Source organism: Magnolia sinica, chromosome 8, assembly GCF_029962835.1.
Source record: "Magnolia sinica isolate HGM2019 chromosome 8, MsV1, whole genome shotgun sequence".
NCBI lineage: Eukaryota > Viridiplantae > Streptophyta > Magnoliopsida > Magnoliales > Magnoliaceae > Magnolia > Magnolia sinica.
In genome coordinates, this window is record NC_080580.1 from 28,152,843 (window position 1) to 28,171,071 (window position 18,229).

The 18,229-nt window shown below is 41.2% G+C and overlaps 1 protein-coding gene across 4 annotated transcripts in view; it reads left to right on the forward strand.

Moving 5' to 3' along the window:
- Positions 1-18,229, forward strand: part of LOC131253146 (DNA-directed RNA polymerase III subunit 1) — a 250,463-nt gene that overhangs the window by 176,974 nt on the left and 55,260 nt on the right. For all 4 annotated transcript variants that reach the window (XM_058253999.1, XM_058253996.1, XM_058253998.1 and 1 more), the window contains one exon: positions 1,397-1,495. In XM_058253999.1, coding sequence (XP_058109982.1) covers positions 1,397-1,495 — 99 coding nt within the window. The remainder of the gene's footprint in view (positions 1-1,396; positions 1,496-18,229) is intronic.

Below are 18,229 nucleotides of genomic sequence, written 5' to 3' on the forward strand. Positions count from 1 at the left end.
CTACCTCCACCTCAGTTTGCATACGGATGAAAGCAAAACAGCGTGGGGCTGCACTCCTGCCAGCGTGAGGGATGCCTACTTCGATAACATTGCCAACTCTTCCAAAAACTCTACCAAAAATTTCCTACAACCACTCTGCAGGGTAACTTTTTACGAACATGGTAAGGATTCTTCAAGGAGTTTGCTGACCTTCCCTTTCTTGACAGGCCTCCTTCCACCCTTCTTGCCTATAGGAATCCAATCGGCACCAATATCTTCTTGGTTCGGTTTCACTCCCTAGGTATTGCTCCCGTTCCCGTCGATCCTATTGCCTTCATCATTTGCTGAACCACAGTCATCTCTGTCCTGCTCGCTTCCTCTTTTTGTGGTATCCCTCCCAGAATCTGTTCGAATGCCACCACTATATGGTGACCTCCCACGACCGTCAACATTTTGACACCCGGTTGACCTGCTTATCGATGCTATTCTCTTACAGCGGGATTCTCGGTGCTCATCTCGATTACTTCTCGACTCTCTATCGCTCCTCTCGGCCATTTTTTTACCTCTAATCTGACAATGCATTCCCAAAGTGGAAATCAGAAAATGCCACTTTTTTCATTTTGCTATGCCATAATACTTACGCATTCTCTTCTATCCTTGGCGGATGGCTATTGCATGATACATATTTTTGTACTAATACTTCCAGCAACATCTACAATACTGACACAGATTGTAGCAGTAATGGTAGGTGCAATGTTACCTAAATTGCTAACACCCCCTCCTTTTCAATTCCAAATCACACAATCCAGTTTATGGATCATTTGCTATCCGGATCACTATTTTTACTAACCCAAAGTTTTTGTTGATTAATTTACAATGTAAATTTTTCATATTCAGAATATAGATATTTATACTTTGATTTATGCAATAGCGTGCACATAATATAATACTATGCATGTGGAATCTATGATAATAACATTTGGTTTCATTTATAATTCACATAATCTATTTGTATATAAAACTGTATACTACATTTCATGTACTTGGTGTATGGATTGGAAGGGCACATGACTCCATACTCATTCCCATACCATGTCACCAAGCAGCCTGTGATCCAAGTAACCTTGGGTAGGAGCGATATAGTGGTGGTGGTAGTGGCATTTATAAACTTAGTTGTATATTGGAAATTCATTTTCCTTTTTATCTTGAACAACAGTCATTTCCCCTAAAGTTTACTTCTTCACTTAGTGTCTCCAGCGGTTTGTCTTGGAAATTGTGGACCATGTCCTGTACTAATACATTGTTTTAATATTTAGATCTCTATATTAATGCCAAAAGGACATCCTTTCTTCTCTTTCACATTCTTCTATTGCACACTACCATAATATGTTGAAGGGGATCGTTCTTCTTGTTGTAGGCTAAAGGTTTTGTGGCTAACTCATTCTACACTGGCTTGACGGCTACGGAGTTTTTCTTTCATACAATGGGGGGACGTGAAGGTCTTGTTGATACCGCGGTATGGATAGTTCTATTCTCTTTTTTTTTTTCTTTTTCTTTTTTTCTTTTTTTTTTTTTTGCCAAATGAAGTCATGTCTGCATCAATCACTAAGGCTTTAATTGGGTTTACTTCCCTTCTTAGTGTTACCCTATTTTGGTAGAGTTGCATTTGAAAGCTTCCTAAGCAAGTGCACTTATTTGTTTATAATAGTAGTAGTAGTAGTAATATGTTGATGCTGATGGTGCTGCCAGCCACCGATGGTGATGATGATGGAAATTAGTGACTTAATTCAAGGCTTAGTTGTACAATCCCTCGAACCAAGTGTTGCTCCCATTTTGAATTGTGCTTCGGACTCACTCTCCCACTCCTGCTTCATAGTTATTTATACATGTTAACATTTTGAATTAGATGTTTTCCTGCTCCATCACTTGAATTTGTTTCTGCTTTGCTTCACTCCTTGTGCAATATAATTCAACATGTGGAGTTCAATTCATCAGAACTATTCCTCTTTTAATCTGACATTCATTTTATCTAATTAGTTTTCACAAAATTTTATATTACCCATGGACAGTATTCGTTAAGATTGTAGATTCAAGGTGCTTGAAAATTTTATGTAGTTTGACATGGATAATTGAAGTAGATTATTTCGGAAATCTCAGTAGGGCATTCTTTGAAAATCAGAACATTCCAAACATAGTTTTAAATAATTTGCGTAATTCAAAATTTCAAATCTCTAAAAGCAAGTTCACAACTTTGGTTCAGGGACTTTTAGGCATTGAAATATTAAGATAGAAAATTTATCCAGTTGCATTAAGTAGCACTGTCGAAATGCAATGATTTAATACTTGTATGCATAAATAACTATGCAAAAAAGAAAGGAAAAGATAAATTACCTTATAAATCACCATCAACCTCATGAACATGTCCCAAATATTTGGGGTCAGCTTTAAAAATTCCATTTTACCAATCATTCCTCTCACATAAACAAACTTTCATATCCCTTCTCACCGCCTCAATCCAAGTCTTTTTAGGTCTTTCTATCACTCTTTTCCGGCCTTTCAACTCTAAACAAAGTTTCCTTCCTTGATGGAGCCTTCTCTGGGCTCATTGCACATGATCGAAGCATCTCAGTTTACTCTCCACCACTAGAACTTTTATTTAGCATTTTTAAAAAAAAAAAAAATTGACCTTAATCTTAGTTCTACCTTTCCTAGTTTTCTGACACATCTTAACATACCTCCGTAACACCCAAATATTGTTCTTGTAACCTTCAAAACTCCCTTCTTGGCTTTCTTCTCCATATATCATAGCTGGTCAATTTCCTAGTTTTCTGACACATACGTCTCAACATATCTCCGCAACACTCAATTATTGCTCTTGTTACCTTCTAAACTTCCTACTTAACTTTCTTTTCCATATATTGTAGTTGGTTGAATATATGTTTATTAAGTTTTTACTGAAGTCTCGTAAGCATGAGACAAGCACAAAGCAATATATAGGCACATCTCCATGCCATCCACCCAGCTCTAGTTCTATTGAAAAGATTTTCATCAATCTCTCTATCATTTCTCTATAACTATTCACTAAGCTTCTAGATTTTACAGTCTTCCTAGCATTCACCCCGCCTGCAGTTCATCAACTAATACTTCGTCATCCACAACCAATGTACAACTAGGTATCTCATTTTAGATATTGGCGGTTAACTCATGTATAATAAGTGCAAAAAGGTAAAGGCTTAGGCTGCATTTGGCTGCACTAAAGATCATGAAATTTTAAGGTATTTTGTAACAAATTAGACTGATTAATTATGAAAAATTGTCATATTTGGTGCAACCAAACACAACCTTAACTACCGTAATGGATAAATGGTGTACATGAGAATGGACGATAATGCAAGCACCCTCAAACATGTCTTTTGTGATGTCGGTATATCCCCTGGGGCCCCATTCCTCTCATCGCCTACCAAATAACCACCTGAGGTGGTCTATGAAATGCTTTCTCCATATCTATAAACTGTAGGTGTATGTATGTGTGGGCCTATGACTGGGCCCACAGGTACATGCACCTAACCCTTTTGTGTTAAGGGCCTCAGTTTTAGCCTTTCTCCTATTTTATCTTTATTTTTATGCTTTCCTCATTTGTTCCTTGTCTTTATTTAATTTTTACTCCTAATAATGGTATTATGTAATTGTCCCCTATTTCTATTATTATAAATGTAGTGTTGGATATCCCAGCGCTATGAGCTTCTTCTTCTTCTTCTTCTCTCTCTCTCTCAAACTCTCCTCTTCTAACTTGGTTTAAGTGCTTAAGTGTTCTTAGGGTTCCTTCTTCTTTCTTTCTTTCCTTCTTTTTCCTCTTCTTTTTCTTCTTTCTTCTTTCTTTCTTTCTTTCTTTCTTTCTTTCTTTCTCTCTCTCTCTCTCTCTCTCTCTCTCTCTCTCTCTCAACAAGTGGCGTTTCCCTTCCCTTCCTTGTCTTGGGTGCTTCCCTTGCTTAATTCGTTTCTTTCTTTCCTCTTTTTCTCTCTCTTCTAATCTTTCTTAAAAACTGGTGTTTTCCTTCTAATCTTTTAGGCCATTTTTTCTTCAGATTTTCAATAATTGGTTAGCAGCAGTAAGAGTTTGTTGGTTATTGTTGTTTGGGCTTCTATTCTAAAATGTTTGTCAAGCCGTAAGGCCCTTCCTCACATCCTTAGTTCTCTCACTATTTTTTGAGGTTATTTGTGGCCCCCTCATCTACTTTTGAGGTAGTTGATCTTGTTAACTCTAAGATGGAATGTTTTGACCTTGTATTCAATGGTGTAGTGGACCATTCTTTGGTAAGAATGTTGTCTTGGCGGGTTGACCTACTGTAAGTTGCGGTAGTGTTGATTTATATATATATATATATATATATATATATATATATATATATAAACTATTGATATATGTCATAAATTGATATCATTAGTGTTGTTAAATGCGAATTCCCATATGCATATCACAGATGCCATCATTGCATATTCGATTGCAGTGCATATGCGATGTATGCGATCACATATCTGCCAACTTTTGGTACATTATTTTATTTGTTTATTTTTTATTTTTGCAAAAAATCAAACTTTCGTAAGTAGTGTAACTTGTAACTAGAAGTTGTGTTAGTATATTGTTGAATGTAACTTAGTGAACTTAGTGTTAGTGTAACTTATTGTAACTAAGTTGTAAATTGTAACTTGTAAGTAGTGTTAGTGTTATAATGTATAAATAATAAACATTAAGATGTAACTTCAAAATTGTATTTGTACAATAAATAGGTTATTGATTGTTTTGTTACTTAACTATATTGTTGAATGTTGAATTTGATGTACTTCATTCATTTTTCTAACAAGTCACAATCTAATTTTATATATGTAAAATTACTATATTAATTATCTATTGACTTAGGGAAGCTTCTCCTAAGTTCTTATATTTTTCTACATTTTTTTTTTTCAATTTTTCTCCTTTTTGTTGTTGTTGTTGTGATTTTTTTTATTTTTTTATTTTTTTAAATGTGTATGTAAGTGTAAGTGTAGAAATACTTAGTACTTAACAATTTCCTTAAATGTGAATAATCTCTAAAAAATACTTTATCTTATTAAAAACCCACTAATCACCTCACCACCAAAATGAAAATCTAGTTGGTTGTGGTTGGTCGACCTCCATGTCCTCGTAATCATCCGACTGCACCTATGGTTGTACAACATATATTGGTGTTGCATATCCATAATAACCATAGTCGGATAGAAAGAGTAGGTCAATGAAACCTGAGAGGATTGATCCTGACTAGGAATCGACCCTGATCCTGAGTAAGGATATCCACTAGTGCCAGACTAATAGCCATACTGTTGTTTGTATTGCTGAGACTATGAAACTAATGACAAATAAGTTGGATTTGGATCCGGATATTTATATCCATATGGAACTTGTTGATCAGGAAGACTACTTCAACATGAAAGTGGCACAACCGGTTATGTGCATCCATAACCATATCCATGATGTTCGTAAGCTTCCCGATGTCCCGATGCTCCATGAGTGCCACTGATGCCAGCCTCTTCATGATGCTCCTCCCCCTTGGTTAGTTGTATTGTGACCCAGTAGACTCATAATTCCAACCTAGTGTACCACGTCGGTGCTCATCAACTTCATAATCTGGAGACGAATGTATAGTGTGCTAAGCAACACCAGTAGCAGGTCCACCACCAGCACCAGCACTATCACTGGCATTGCTATGACTATCAATATGAGTCATGGATGTGAATATCTGTATCGTAAAGGGCCGATATAGCCGATACACCCATAAAACCCCAATTTTGATTTTGATTTTTAATTTATCATGTCTCTTCTTTTCATTTAAACCATGAAAGAATCTTAAAAACTCATTTTAGGCTAGATCTATACCTATTTTGGGATCAAAACAAATGATTTGAATGGGATTCAATAAATCGAAGCGAAGTAGACCATTATGGGAAAAAACGAAAAGAAGGGTAGACCCTCACTTTCTTTTTTATATTTGCATCTTCTTTATGTTGTATTTCCAATGTAAGGGGCCATTGTTTACCAAATCATGTTTCATTTGTGTTCAATTAGGGCCCATTCAGTTGACCTTCAATGAATCAAATCGACAAACACCATTCTCATCAAAGAATGGTTTGATACATCATTGAATACATGGTCAAAACACACAAAAAAAAGATAGATTCTTGGATCTCTTTTTTTTTTTTTTGCTTAAAAAAAAAAACTTCTGATCAATATGGGCCGATACAACCCCGTTACCGATATGCGACGCCGTATTTTATCATTTTTTCGTTGGGCCAATACACAGACTGATACCGAATTTAGAACCATGATATGAATTGTAATTCTACTATGTTGACCTTTGTCATCTTCTTTAATAGTCGTCTCTAGGGGGCTCTGAGTTGTTTATGCAACAAGTTCTGGGGATTCAAGCTCCTCACTTTCGAATACTTTGTCATTCTCGTTTTGTTCATGCCATGGAAGAAGAGGGTGTCTTCAACAAAAATATAGTCTAAATTTATTGGACAATATTGCGCTCGGTTGTTAATTTGCCCTCTTGATTTCTCCATGTTTTTCAAATGTAGCCTATACATTTCCTTGCACCTTTAACTCCTTCAATCGATTCTGCTACTTAGTGTGGATGTGAGTGAAAGTGCTCCAATTTCTTTCACAACTGGCAAACGATGTGCATCGACTCAAGATTCTTATTGCTATATTTCACAGAGTAGGTGCACTTTCTCTATAATTGATCACTATTGAGGTGCATAGATAACAAAGAAATGTTGATGCAGGACATGAAATTCAAGTATGATGTGCAAGATTTTTAGGCTTTAGATCATACTAATTCAGAAACAATTACACAAAATTCCACATCCCATACAAAAGTTCAAGCACTCAATCAAGGGGAATCTTATGCGGATCCAGGCCTACACATACTAGGGCCGGATGAATCAAAATTATAGACCAAACAATAATCAAAGGAGGCTAAATTGATCCACTCATGCACAGGAATAATTCTTCAATCCAAGGGATTCACAGATTTCAAGTCGGGGAACCCTAAGGTTGAAGAAAGGGCATAAAATTAGGGATTTGAATAATTTAGGGTTAGGGTTAGGGATTTGGGTGAAAGAGGAGTGACAAAGAGGAGAGAGATGAACCAGAGAAGTACTACACGCGTGGACAACAACGATGGCCCAGACACACGTGTGTGTGATCTCGCCTGCACGTGTGTGGGGTCCACGAACTCAAAATCCCCCTCCTTGGGGCTGGTCGGCCAGGGGTGGCTACAAAACCCCTGAATTTCAGCCCGATTCGATGCACGGTCTGTGCGCAGTGCTCCACCGAAGTTTCAGGTCCCTTACAAGGCCGGATTTTGAAAATCTATTGTAAAGAAAAAGGCGGCTGCAATAGAGGGTGGATTTGAAGCGTAGATGATTGTAGGAAGAGGTGAATATGGAAGGTAAGAGATGGGGTGATTTGGGATAGGTGTGGCTTCGCACCACGGTAGTTAGCCCTTCGAGGAAGGGAGGGTTTCACACCAATTAGATTTCCACAACTCAGAAATGCAGAAATTTTATTAATCTTCAATGAGAAAAAAGACTACAAGGGGTGCCTATTTATAATAAAATCCTATACCCTAAAACTCGCACCATGTGCGCAACATATTACTTGGAGACGAAGTAATAAAAAATAACAACTAATCAAAGTAATCTAAATCGGTCATGATATTCCTAATAATAATAATAAGCAAAACCCAAAGTACTAGATTAATTATAATAATGGGCCACTATCATGAGAACCCATGGTGGGATTTACATGACTATCAGGTTCACTCCAACGAACCAAAACGCGGTCCTCTAACTTGGAGGCTCTCCCTGGACGTCGTCATTGATCCAGATCGATGGTGGGGCCCTTCTCCTTGCGTACGTGTGTAGGGGGGCCGTGCGTGTGCGCATGATGTCCCCATCAACTCTCCCTGGCTGCGAAGATTTTGCCACTGGCGAAACAAAACTCCCGAACCACTCCAAGATGTCAGGATCCAGTCTCTGAAACTCCTCAGTAAGCCATGTACTGTCTGAAGCTGGGCGTGACTTCCACTTAACCAGGTACTTCTGAAACCTCCTGTCCAACGTTGATACCATCTGATGGTCCAGAATATCCTCTATTTCCTCTCTAGGTGTGGGAAGGGTAGGTATGGGAGGTAGAGGCTGGGAAGAAGGGTTGGGAAGAGGCTATGGATTAAGGGACAGGTCTGGGGAATCAGCATGGTTGGGCGAAGGGTAGGACAAAGTATCAGTGGTCCCCTGTAAAGTAACTAGATCCTCCACGTTGAATGTAGAAGTAATTCTCATGGAAGGTGGAAGATCTACCACATACACATTGAGACCTTTTTGTTTTATAATTTTGAAGGGTCCAGCATTACGCGCATGTAATTTACGAACGGTCCCCTGATGGTACCGCTCGGGCCTAATGCAGACCATCACAGAGTCCCCTACATTGAATTCCTTGAAACGTTTATGCTAGTCTGCAGAAAATTTGTAATGTTCATTACTAGTAGTGATCTTTCATTTGATTTCTTGATGCAATGAATGAATGTGAAGTGCAAAGGACTGCAGACTTTAATGGCCTATGGGACAGTGACATAGGGATAAGATCAATAGGCTTTCTAGGCTTCTAACCATAGTGACTTCAAAAGGACTTAGACCTGTGGACCTATTGACAGAACTATTAAACGCAAACTTGGTTATAGGTAGTACGATGTCCCATGTCCTAGTGTGCTCCCCCACTAAACATCTGAGCAAACTCCCTGGGCTCCTATCGACCACCTTAGTCTGACCATCGGTCCAGAAGAAAATTGGAGCCTAGTATTTATCATGTGCCATAGTGTCTTCCAAAAGTAACTCATGAATCGCACATCACGGTCAGACACTATGGTTTGTGGTAACCCATGCAGTTTGACGACCTCATTAAAGAACAACTTGACAACATGGCATGTGTCGGAGGTCTTAGAACAAGGAATGAAGGGCTATTTTAGAAAAATAGTCCACGACAACAAATATGGAATCATGTTTCCGAATAGTCTTGGGGAGTCCAAGCATGAAGTTTATACTGATGTCCTGCCAAGGGATGAATGGAACTGGCAAAGGTGTGTATAATCTTGTATTTTGCTTTTTCTGCTTTGCCAGTTGACAAGTACGACATTGCCATATAATTTCGGTCATGTCTTGCTTGAGGCTTGGCTAATGAAACCTATCCTCCACTAGGGCAATAGTCTTGTCTCAACCGAAATGACCTGCAACCCATCGTGAATGTAATTCCCAGACAAGAAAATCGCAGAGGGAGGTGCGAGGTATGCACAAGCGGTCACTCCTAAACAAATATCTGTCTAAAATCAAGCACTCTCTAACAACGATGCATATACAACTCCAAAATCTGGACACTCAGAATAATCTTCTTTGATGCGCTCGAGGCCCGTGACTTCAACACTTATGGAATTGAGTAACGCGACTCGACGACTCAACGCGTCGGTAGGCTTATTCTCTACACCGGCCTTGTGCTTAAGCACAAAAGTGTACTCTTGAAGGAATTGAACCCATCTAGCATGCCTAGGGTTTAATTTCTTCTGAGAGTTCAGATATCTCAAGGCCTCGTGATCTGAGAATAAGACGAATTCTTGTGGCAATAGATAATGACGCCAATGGCGTAGTGATTGCACTACCGCATAGAACTCTTTGTCATAGGTGGAATATTTTTGTTTCGCCTCATTCAGTTTCTTACTAAAAAAGGCGACAGGGTGCCCTTCCTGACTAAGTACTCCTATGCTGACTCCTGACGCGTCACATGTAACTCCAAAGGCTTTTGAAAAATCCGAATTTTGCATGACTGGAGCTTCGGTCATCTTGACCTTTATCTCCTTGAAGGCCTCTAAGGCTGCTTTTGTCCATTGAAACTCTCCATTTTTTATGCAATCCGTGATGGGAGCCATAATGGAACTGAAGCCTCGAATGAACCGCCTGTAGAAGGTGGTTAAGCCGTGAAAGCTGCGCACCTCATGAATATTGTAGAGTTCAGGCCAATTGACGATGGCCTTGACCTTCTGGGATCCGTCGATACGCTCTCAGCTAACACAACAAAACCTAAGAAGATAACACTACTAGACAAAAACGTACACTTCTTTAGGTTGGCGTACAATTTCTCGGCTTTAAGGATCCCATAAGATATCATCAAAGTATACGACCAGGAACTTCCCTATAAAGGGCCTCAACACTTGGTTCATCACACGCATGAAAGTGCTTGGGGCGTTAGTCAGCCCAAAAGGCATAACTAGCTACTCGTATAGCCCATCCTTCGTCTTGAAGGCCGTCTTCCACTCATCACCAGGGCGTACACGGATTTGGTGATAACCACTTTTGAGGTCAATTTTCGAGAAGATAGTAGCATTGGCCATCATATCCAACATGTCATGAAGACACGGTATGGGAAACTGATACTTGACTGTGATTTTGTCAATGACCCTACTATCAACACACATCCTCCATGTGCTATCCTTCTTAGGTGTAAGAAGGGTGGGCACGGCACATGGGCTCATGCTCTTTTGAATGAAACCCTTTTCTAGGAGCTCGTCAATCTGTCTCTTCAACTCTGCATGCTCCTTTAGGTTCATTCTGTAATGAGGGAGGTTTGGTAGAGTCGTCCTAGGGACTAGATCAATGACATGCTGTATATCCCTCATAGGGGGAAGGTCATTTGGTAGATCATCAGGAAAGACATCATAAAACTCATGCACTACCTGAATGGCCTCAGTGGGTAACTCTACACTAGCCTCTGGTACACTTTCCCTTGCCATAAGGGCGTATACCATCGAGTCTGCCTCCGTTTCTTGCTCAAAGTCATTGGCATTTAGAATATGGAGAGGTTTTGTGAGACCCGACCCGAGTTCGCATGTGTGCATGTGTGTGTGTGAGTATGCATTCCGTCCATCTTGATCCCGCGGTCCTACCGGTCGAATCCCGGCGACCCGTGACCCTTGGATAGTGTTTGCGGTCATCCGTGAGCCCAGTCATGAAGACCCGACTCGGATCGAGTTGAGACCTATACCATTGTGACCGCATCGTCGTTGCGATTCCAACGACGCGTCTTGTGCATTCATCCGACTTATAGATCAAAAGTTGTGAGCATTTCATCATGTGGCCCACTTTTTGTACAAAAGCATATGGACCACTCTCAGGCACAAGTTCCCATGCACACCACCCACACACACTATAATTCCCATGGAATAAACACTACCCATCCTAAACACTACCTACACCTAACCTACCCTAGCAAGCATTGTTTGTATCACCATAGGTTATGATTTCTTTCTCTAACCAAGGAGGGAGAGTAATGATGACTCCCCTACAACCTTTCCTTTCTCTCTCTCCTCCTTCATTCTCTCATTTTCCTCTTCCATGGAAGAATTTCCAGCCCTCCCTCTCCCAATTTCCAGCAACTTCCCCTTCCTTTCTTCCTCCATCTAGCCACCACAAATTCATCTTGACCATTGAACCTTTAAGCTTGGAGCTTGGAGTACCTAGTGTTGGTGGTAGCTTGAAGATTCAAGGTGGGTGATTATAATTGTTGATCTTATTTTCTACCCTTTGATCTTTTTTTCTTTCTAGATGGATCATATGGGACCCACCAATCCATGGTGGGGATCCCATTTGATCCCATGGATGTGGCCCTTTGGCCCATCCTACATGCATGTCATGATCCATGATGGGGCCATTCTCCATGGACCCCATCATGATGTATTTTATAATCCACTCCATCTTAAGGTCATCTAGACCCTAAGGATCATGTTGGGATGGCATCCCAACCATCCATAACAATTATATATCATGCATGTAGTGATTTTATGTTGCATGTAAAATCAATGTAGTTGTATGGGTATGATTCACTCTTGGGAGGGCCCACTAGTGGCGGGGCCCTACCCCCATGGCCGGATTACTCTCTTTCCTTCTTCTCTTTTCTCTGATGTATGGATGATAGTGTGTGTGTGGCCCATTTATAGTGGGCCTTGGATGTCCCAAAATAAATAAAAATAAAAATCCAGCAAGGTGGGATGCTCTTATCACCTAACTCCATGATCATCGGACACCTTAATCAAATGCATGCAAGTGTCCTAGTTCTAGTATGTGATTTGGACTTATGTGGGGCCCACTGAGGAAGGCCACACACCCATTTTATGGCTGGGATTATTGAGATATAGGCTGATGTGTCCAGCCATGTATTGCTGTCCAAAAACTTGGACTGTTGCATGGATTGTCATGTTCAATCTTTGGCATGGATTTTTGGATCATGATTGTCATCATTTTCTTTATAAGTATGGAGTGTAATGAGAAGGTGTGGACCCCACCATGAGGTGTGATGGGTCATGCCTCAGATGGTCCATGATATGGTACCCAAAAAGGAGACCCATAGGGGTGGGCGGTCCACCTTGTTGGGCTGTCCAACCCACATGCATGGAGGGAAAACATACACTTCAGCTTGGTTTCTCTGAAGGATGGGCCACTTTTATGGACCCCACCTTACTTTATTTTATGAAGAAAATACTAAACCTCCATTTTTCCCCTCTTGGATGAAGGTTGGGCCCACCTTATTGGGTAAACAATGCATGGACAGCAACATCCCTTCCTGGACAGATTGAAATTCCTAATTTAATTAAAATATTTATGAGTATCCAAAAATCATAAAATTTTACAGATAGGTGGTTCACTTATGGTAGGACCCACCTACAAAATTTTGGGGCCAATGGACACCTGTACACACCATGGTGGTGGCTGGACTGGCCCATTACAATACGGTGTCCAGATCAGTCCGATTTTTAGGACAGATTGATTTCTTTAAATAAATTAAAATATTTATATATGTCTAAAAATTTTGAAATTTTGTGGAGATATGTTCCACCCATTCTAGGACCCACTTACCAAATTTCAGGGCCAATGGACCTCTGTGTACACCATGGCAAGGGCCGGACTGGCCCACCACGTTGGGACGTCCAGGTCAGTCCGATTTTCTGGACAGTCTATTTTATTTAAATAAATTAAAATATTTCTAAGTGTCCAAAAATCTTGAAATTTTGTGGGGGTGTAGGTCACCTATGGAAGTATCACTCTGTAAAATTTCAGATCCAAAATACATTTGAGTTGCCCGTGGTGTGGCTGGAAGTGGTCTGCTAGGCAGGGACGCCCAGGCTGGGGCATCTAGCCTGCTTCGTGGGCCCACCTCGATGTGTTGAATGTCTCACCACCCATCCATGTAGGGTCCTTAGGGGATTGATCATACTTGCCCCCTTTTTATTCAATTAGAACACATTAGGTGGATTTTTGGGCCATATACCCCAGGCCCATAGGACTGCCTACACATGGGACATCCCTGCCTTAGGCTACTGCTGGGCTTGCATTCTAACAGTCTGGCCCATTTCATATATGTATTGTATATCCTCTCTCATCTGGTGGGGCCCACAGTGATGTGTGTGAGCCATCCAAAATTAATTATACTAAGAAATACTTCTATTGTTGAACTCCTACCAACCCAGAAATTTGAGTGGGCTGGAATTTGGCATTGAGCCCAATAATTGTTGCATATATATGTTCTTTAGGGCAATATAGCCCACTAGATTTGAGGAGAATTTAAGTCAGTATCTTACCATCTTAATTTTATATTTTTTGGGTTTAATTAGTGTATGATTAAAGGCCCATCCCAAATGGGATTCTTCTTGGGCTAGTCTCTTAGTTAAGTACGGGCCTTATAGCCTTGGTTGGGTTGGAACTTTTGATAGGCCCATTGAACCCTTGGGTCCTATATTTACCATGTCATTGTGATGGGCCTTATAGGCCAAATACTTAAGTAGTTGAGCCCTTGTTTGCTCACTATAATAAATCCATACTTGGGCCGAGATGTGAGGCACAACTTACATGTGTTAAAAATTTAAGAATTTCCCATATGTTGGGATAATGGGCTGCCCATTAGGCCTACTACAATGAATGAACCTATGACCCTTATGGTTGGGCCCTAACCTTGCTTAAGGGCCCACCAGGTTGCCCTTGTTTTGGGCTTAGTGTATGGCCCACTAGGCCATGGGTTGATTGTGCCTTGGACCTTTCTTTACATATATAGTAGGCTACCTTTTGGGACCCAGTTGAGGTTTGATGTCCTCCTTGGTGGCCCTAAGGTAGGCCCATAGAGGCCCTTATAGGTGGTTAAAGGCCCACCTTGGGCCTGGCTAGGACTGTTCCTCCTTAGGATTTTGACTCTCTTAGTTTGTGGGTCATCCCAAAGTACTGGGCTCCCACTAGAGGGCTTCTCTTCTTCTTAGAATACCTGTCGATGTGCCTAGATCTTGACCCTCCTTGGGACAGACGATTTCATATTCCTCAGGTAGCACACTTACATCGTTGCAACCCATATGCATCATCTGTATGAATTGATTGCATTGTATAGTGGTCATTCAGGGATGGAGTTTCTTCCCTTTTGCACATTGAGTGCCTGAAACTTGTGCATGATTTGTGTGTGCGACTCATGCATTGGCATCGCATTTCATGAGGATATCCGCCCTTACTTCATCAGGGCCTTGCCTCCACAGGGGTATTCGTGGAAGGCCGTATATGTGGACACCAGAAATATTAGTTGAGCATACCGGGTGCATAGGATGCCCATGGGTGAAATTCCCAAAACTTCCATAGTACCAAGGATCTGCTCCAACGCCGTGACCGGGTGGAATACATGAGCACACGAGGGCCTTATACCGTTAGGCCGTGACTCCCACTGTCGTGTAGTCAGTTGGATAGGGGTGTGGCCTTACCTGCCTGGTGTGAGGAGGCATTGCTAAGCTGAGTCTGACCAGCTCGTAAATGGGTCCGCTACCTTTAGGCCTTGTTAGTAATTGTTGTCCACAGGCGGGTAGTGAGGTCTCTTACGCTCGTTTGACTGTGTGGGGTCTGCAGAGCGGCAGTCATTCAGCAGTGTAATGGACCCGGTGATTTCCTTATGATTGAAAATGTACTTGACTTATGGTTTGGATATGAGCACTGACATTACTTGCATCGCATTAGCATTGGCTGTACAAGCCCCCCCTTTCATACATTGCCTTGGTATGGCACCCATTACTTATTGCATCGCATTCATGGTAAGCCTTGGTAAGACTAGTGGTATGTTCATTGATTATGCTTCTCTCCTTATACCTCCTACTATTCTTCTGTGCACCATTGTCACACACTTACACCACCCTCTAAGCTTCTATAAGCTTATGCACGATTGATACGTGCAGGAGACTCTAGGTAGGCGCCGTAGCAGCAGAGCATGGAGTAGAGTTGAGCAGTGAGGACTCCAGTGTTGCTGATTTCTCTCTCTTTTCCTTTTTATTCTCATGTATGTCCTTTTGGACCTTTTGGATGATTGTAAAAGCTCAAATTTTTAGTGAATTTTGTGATGTGTGCCTTTGTTATTTTCAGATGTACTTGCTGTGATCTTGGGTATGCTCGCATTGGAAGTGATTATATTGTTATGAAAATCCTCCTTGTAGGATCCCAGGATCGGAACCTACCTCAGGAGCCGAGAATGGGGTACTACGGAGGCTGTTGCGGCCAGAACCGGCCATCGGGTTCCTTGTGAGTCCGGATACCGAGTCTGGGGCGTGACAGGTTTGGACTTGGACATCGACTCTTTCAATTCTTTTGAACCTCTCACACCACTCTGTGTGGTGGCCTCCTTTCCAGTCGTGTTCTTGGGTGGAAGTGGATTTAGCTTGACTTTCTTGCCCTCAAACCAGAACGTACACACATTAAAACGACCAAATATGGTGAATCCTTGTCATAGAGCCAAGGTCTACCTAGAATGATATGGCCAACATCCATGGCAACAACATCACACCAAAGTGTGTCTTTATATGATCTAAACTGAATAGGAAGAAGACAACGGTGCGAGACTGATGCAGGACATGAAATTCTGATATGATGTGCAAGATTTCAGATTTAAGATCACATAGTTCATAAATAATTACACAAATTCCACATCCCACACAAAAGTCCAAATATTCAATTAAGGGGAATCTATGTGGGTCCAGGCCTACACACGTTAGGGCTAGACAATCAATCCCTAATCCAAGGAATTCACCAATCTCAAATCAAAGAACCCTAGGGTGAGAAAAGAGATAGAAATTGGGGATTTAGGTCAATCTAGGGTTAGAGTTTATAAATTAGGGATGAAAAGAGGAAAACAAGAGAAAAACCTGACCCATAAATAGCTCCTGCGTGTAGACGATGCTCCGGGGTTGATGCCCGTGCGCAGATGGGCTGGCCGCACGTGCGATGAAGGCCCGCCTCCCCAAATCTGCTTCTTGGCCCTAGTCGGCCAGGCTAGGGCTGCAAAACCTCCAAATTTCACGTCGATCCGGGTTGTACTCTGGACGTGGTGCTCTGTCGAAGTTTCAGCTCTCCTGCAGGGTCAAATTCTGAAAATTGACTGTGGAGGGATGAACAGCTGCAAAACAAATGGATTGGGCGCGAAGATGGTTGTGGGAATGATGAAATAATATGGAGGGGCAGATGTGGATAAATGTGGCTTCGCACCATGGTAGTTAACTCTTCGAAAAGGGAGGGCTTCGCACCCACTTTAATCTCAGCCATTCGAAAAGGGAGGGCTTGGCACTCACTTTAATTTTACAACTCAGAAACTTAGAGAGCAGAAAAACCATGTGGGAATTTTTATTCAACTTCAATCAATCAAAAGACTACAAGGGGTGCCTATTTATAGGAAAAATCCTATACCCCTAAACTCGCGCCATGTGCGCAACCTCTTACTTGGCGATGAAGTAAACTAGAATAAAAACCAAATAAAGAAATCCAAAGTATTCATGATGTTCTAAATAATAACAATAAGCAAAACCTAAAATATAAAATCAATCCAACTAGTGGGCTAAGATCATGAGATCCCATGATGGGCTTTTCTTGACTATCGGGCCCACTCTTTTAAATCAAAACTTCATCTTTCTTTCTTTCATTCTACAGTAGCACGGGACCTCTTTGCTTGGCCCACAAGATTCATCTTGGCGAATCGGACTTGACGAGTATTCGACATGTCATACCACTCAAAATAGTGGTCCATATCCGCTAGCCAGTCTAAAAAAGGCTTTAGGGTCCAAGTGGCCATCAAACGTAGGAGCATCTACTCTAACTCCCTTGAGGAGTTGCGCATCTGGGTCATAATGATCACAATGTCCCTCGCGGGGTGGGTGCACGGGTGCGCGCCCATGACCAGTTCCTTGTCCACCTCCATTCCTTGGTCTAATCTCCTGATCACCTGCCTGAGATTGGGCATCTTCCCCAATGGTGAGGTTTGCCCAAGCGGAGGTCTCTAGTTGGGTAACACGCACATTAAGCTGCTCAAAGCGTTGGCTTATACGTTGTTCCAAGCTCCTACCCAAAGACTCAAAACTGCTAGGTCATTTTGTTTATTGACTCTTGCAATTGCTCCATGTTTAGTGTAAGGTGCCAGCCAAAACCATGACCCGTACGTGTGGGCATACAACTACTAACTCAACTTAAGGACATTTTACTGCAACCATATACGCCTAGATGGTACTAAATGCTCCCATAGGACTCTATATGGGGGAAACGACACAATACTACTCAATTTCCAGCAACCTATCTGCCCAAAGAATCTGTCAACAGAAAATCCAGCAAAGAGATGGGGATTTTCTGATAGCAGAAAATTCAGCTGCTTATATCAGGAATTATGGACCTCTAAACAACGCTATATGATGATACTTGATGCATAATGGACACAAATAAACTAAACCCTAAACATGTAATGCATTCCCCTATAAGAACCCTAAGCTCTTATACCAAATTTGATGTAGGACATGAAATTCAAGTATGATGTGCAAGATTTTCAGGCTTTAGATCACACTAATTCAGAAACAGTTATACAAAATTCCACATCCCACACAAAAGTTCAAGCACTCAATCAAGGAGAACTTATGCGGATTCAGGCCTACACATAATAGGACCAGATCAATCAAAATTATAGACCAAACGATAATCAAAGGAGGCTAAATTGATCCACTCGTGCACAGAAATAATTCCTCAATCCAAGGGATTCATAGATTTCAATTCGGGGAACCCTAAGGTTGAAGAAATGGCATAAAATTGGGGATTTGAATAATTTAGGGTTAGGGTTAGAGAT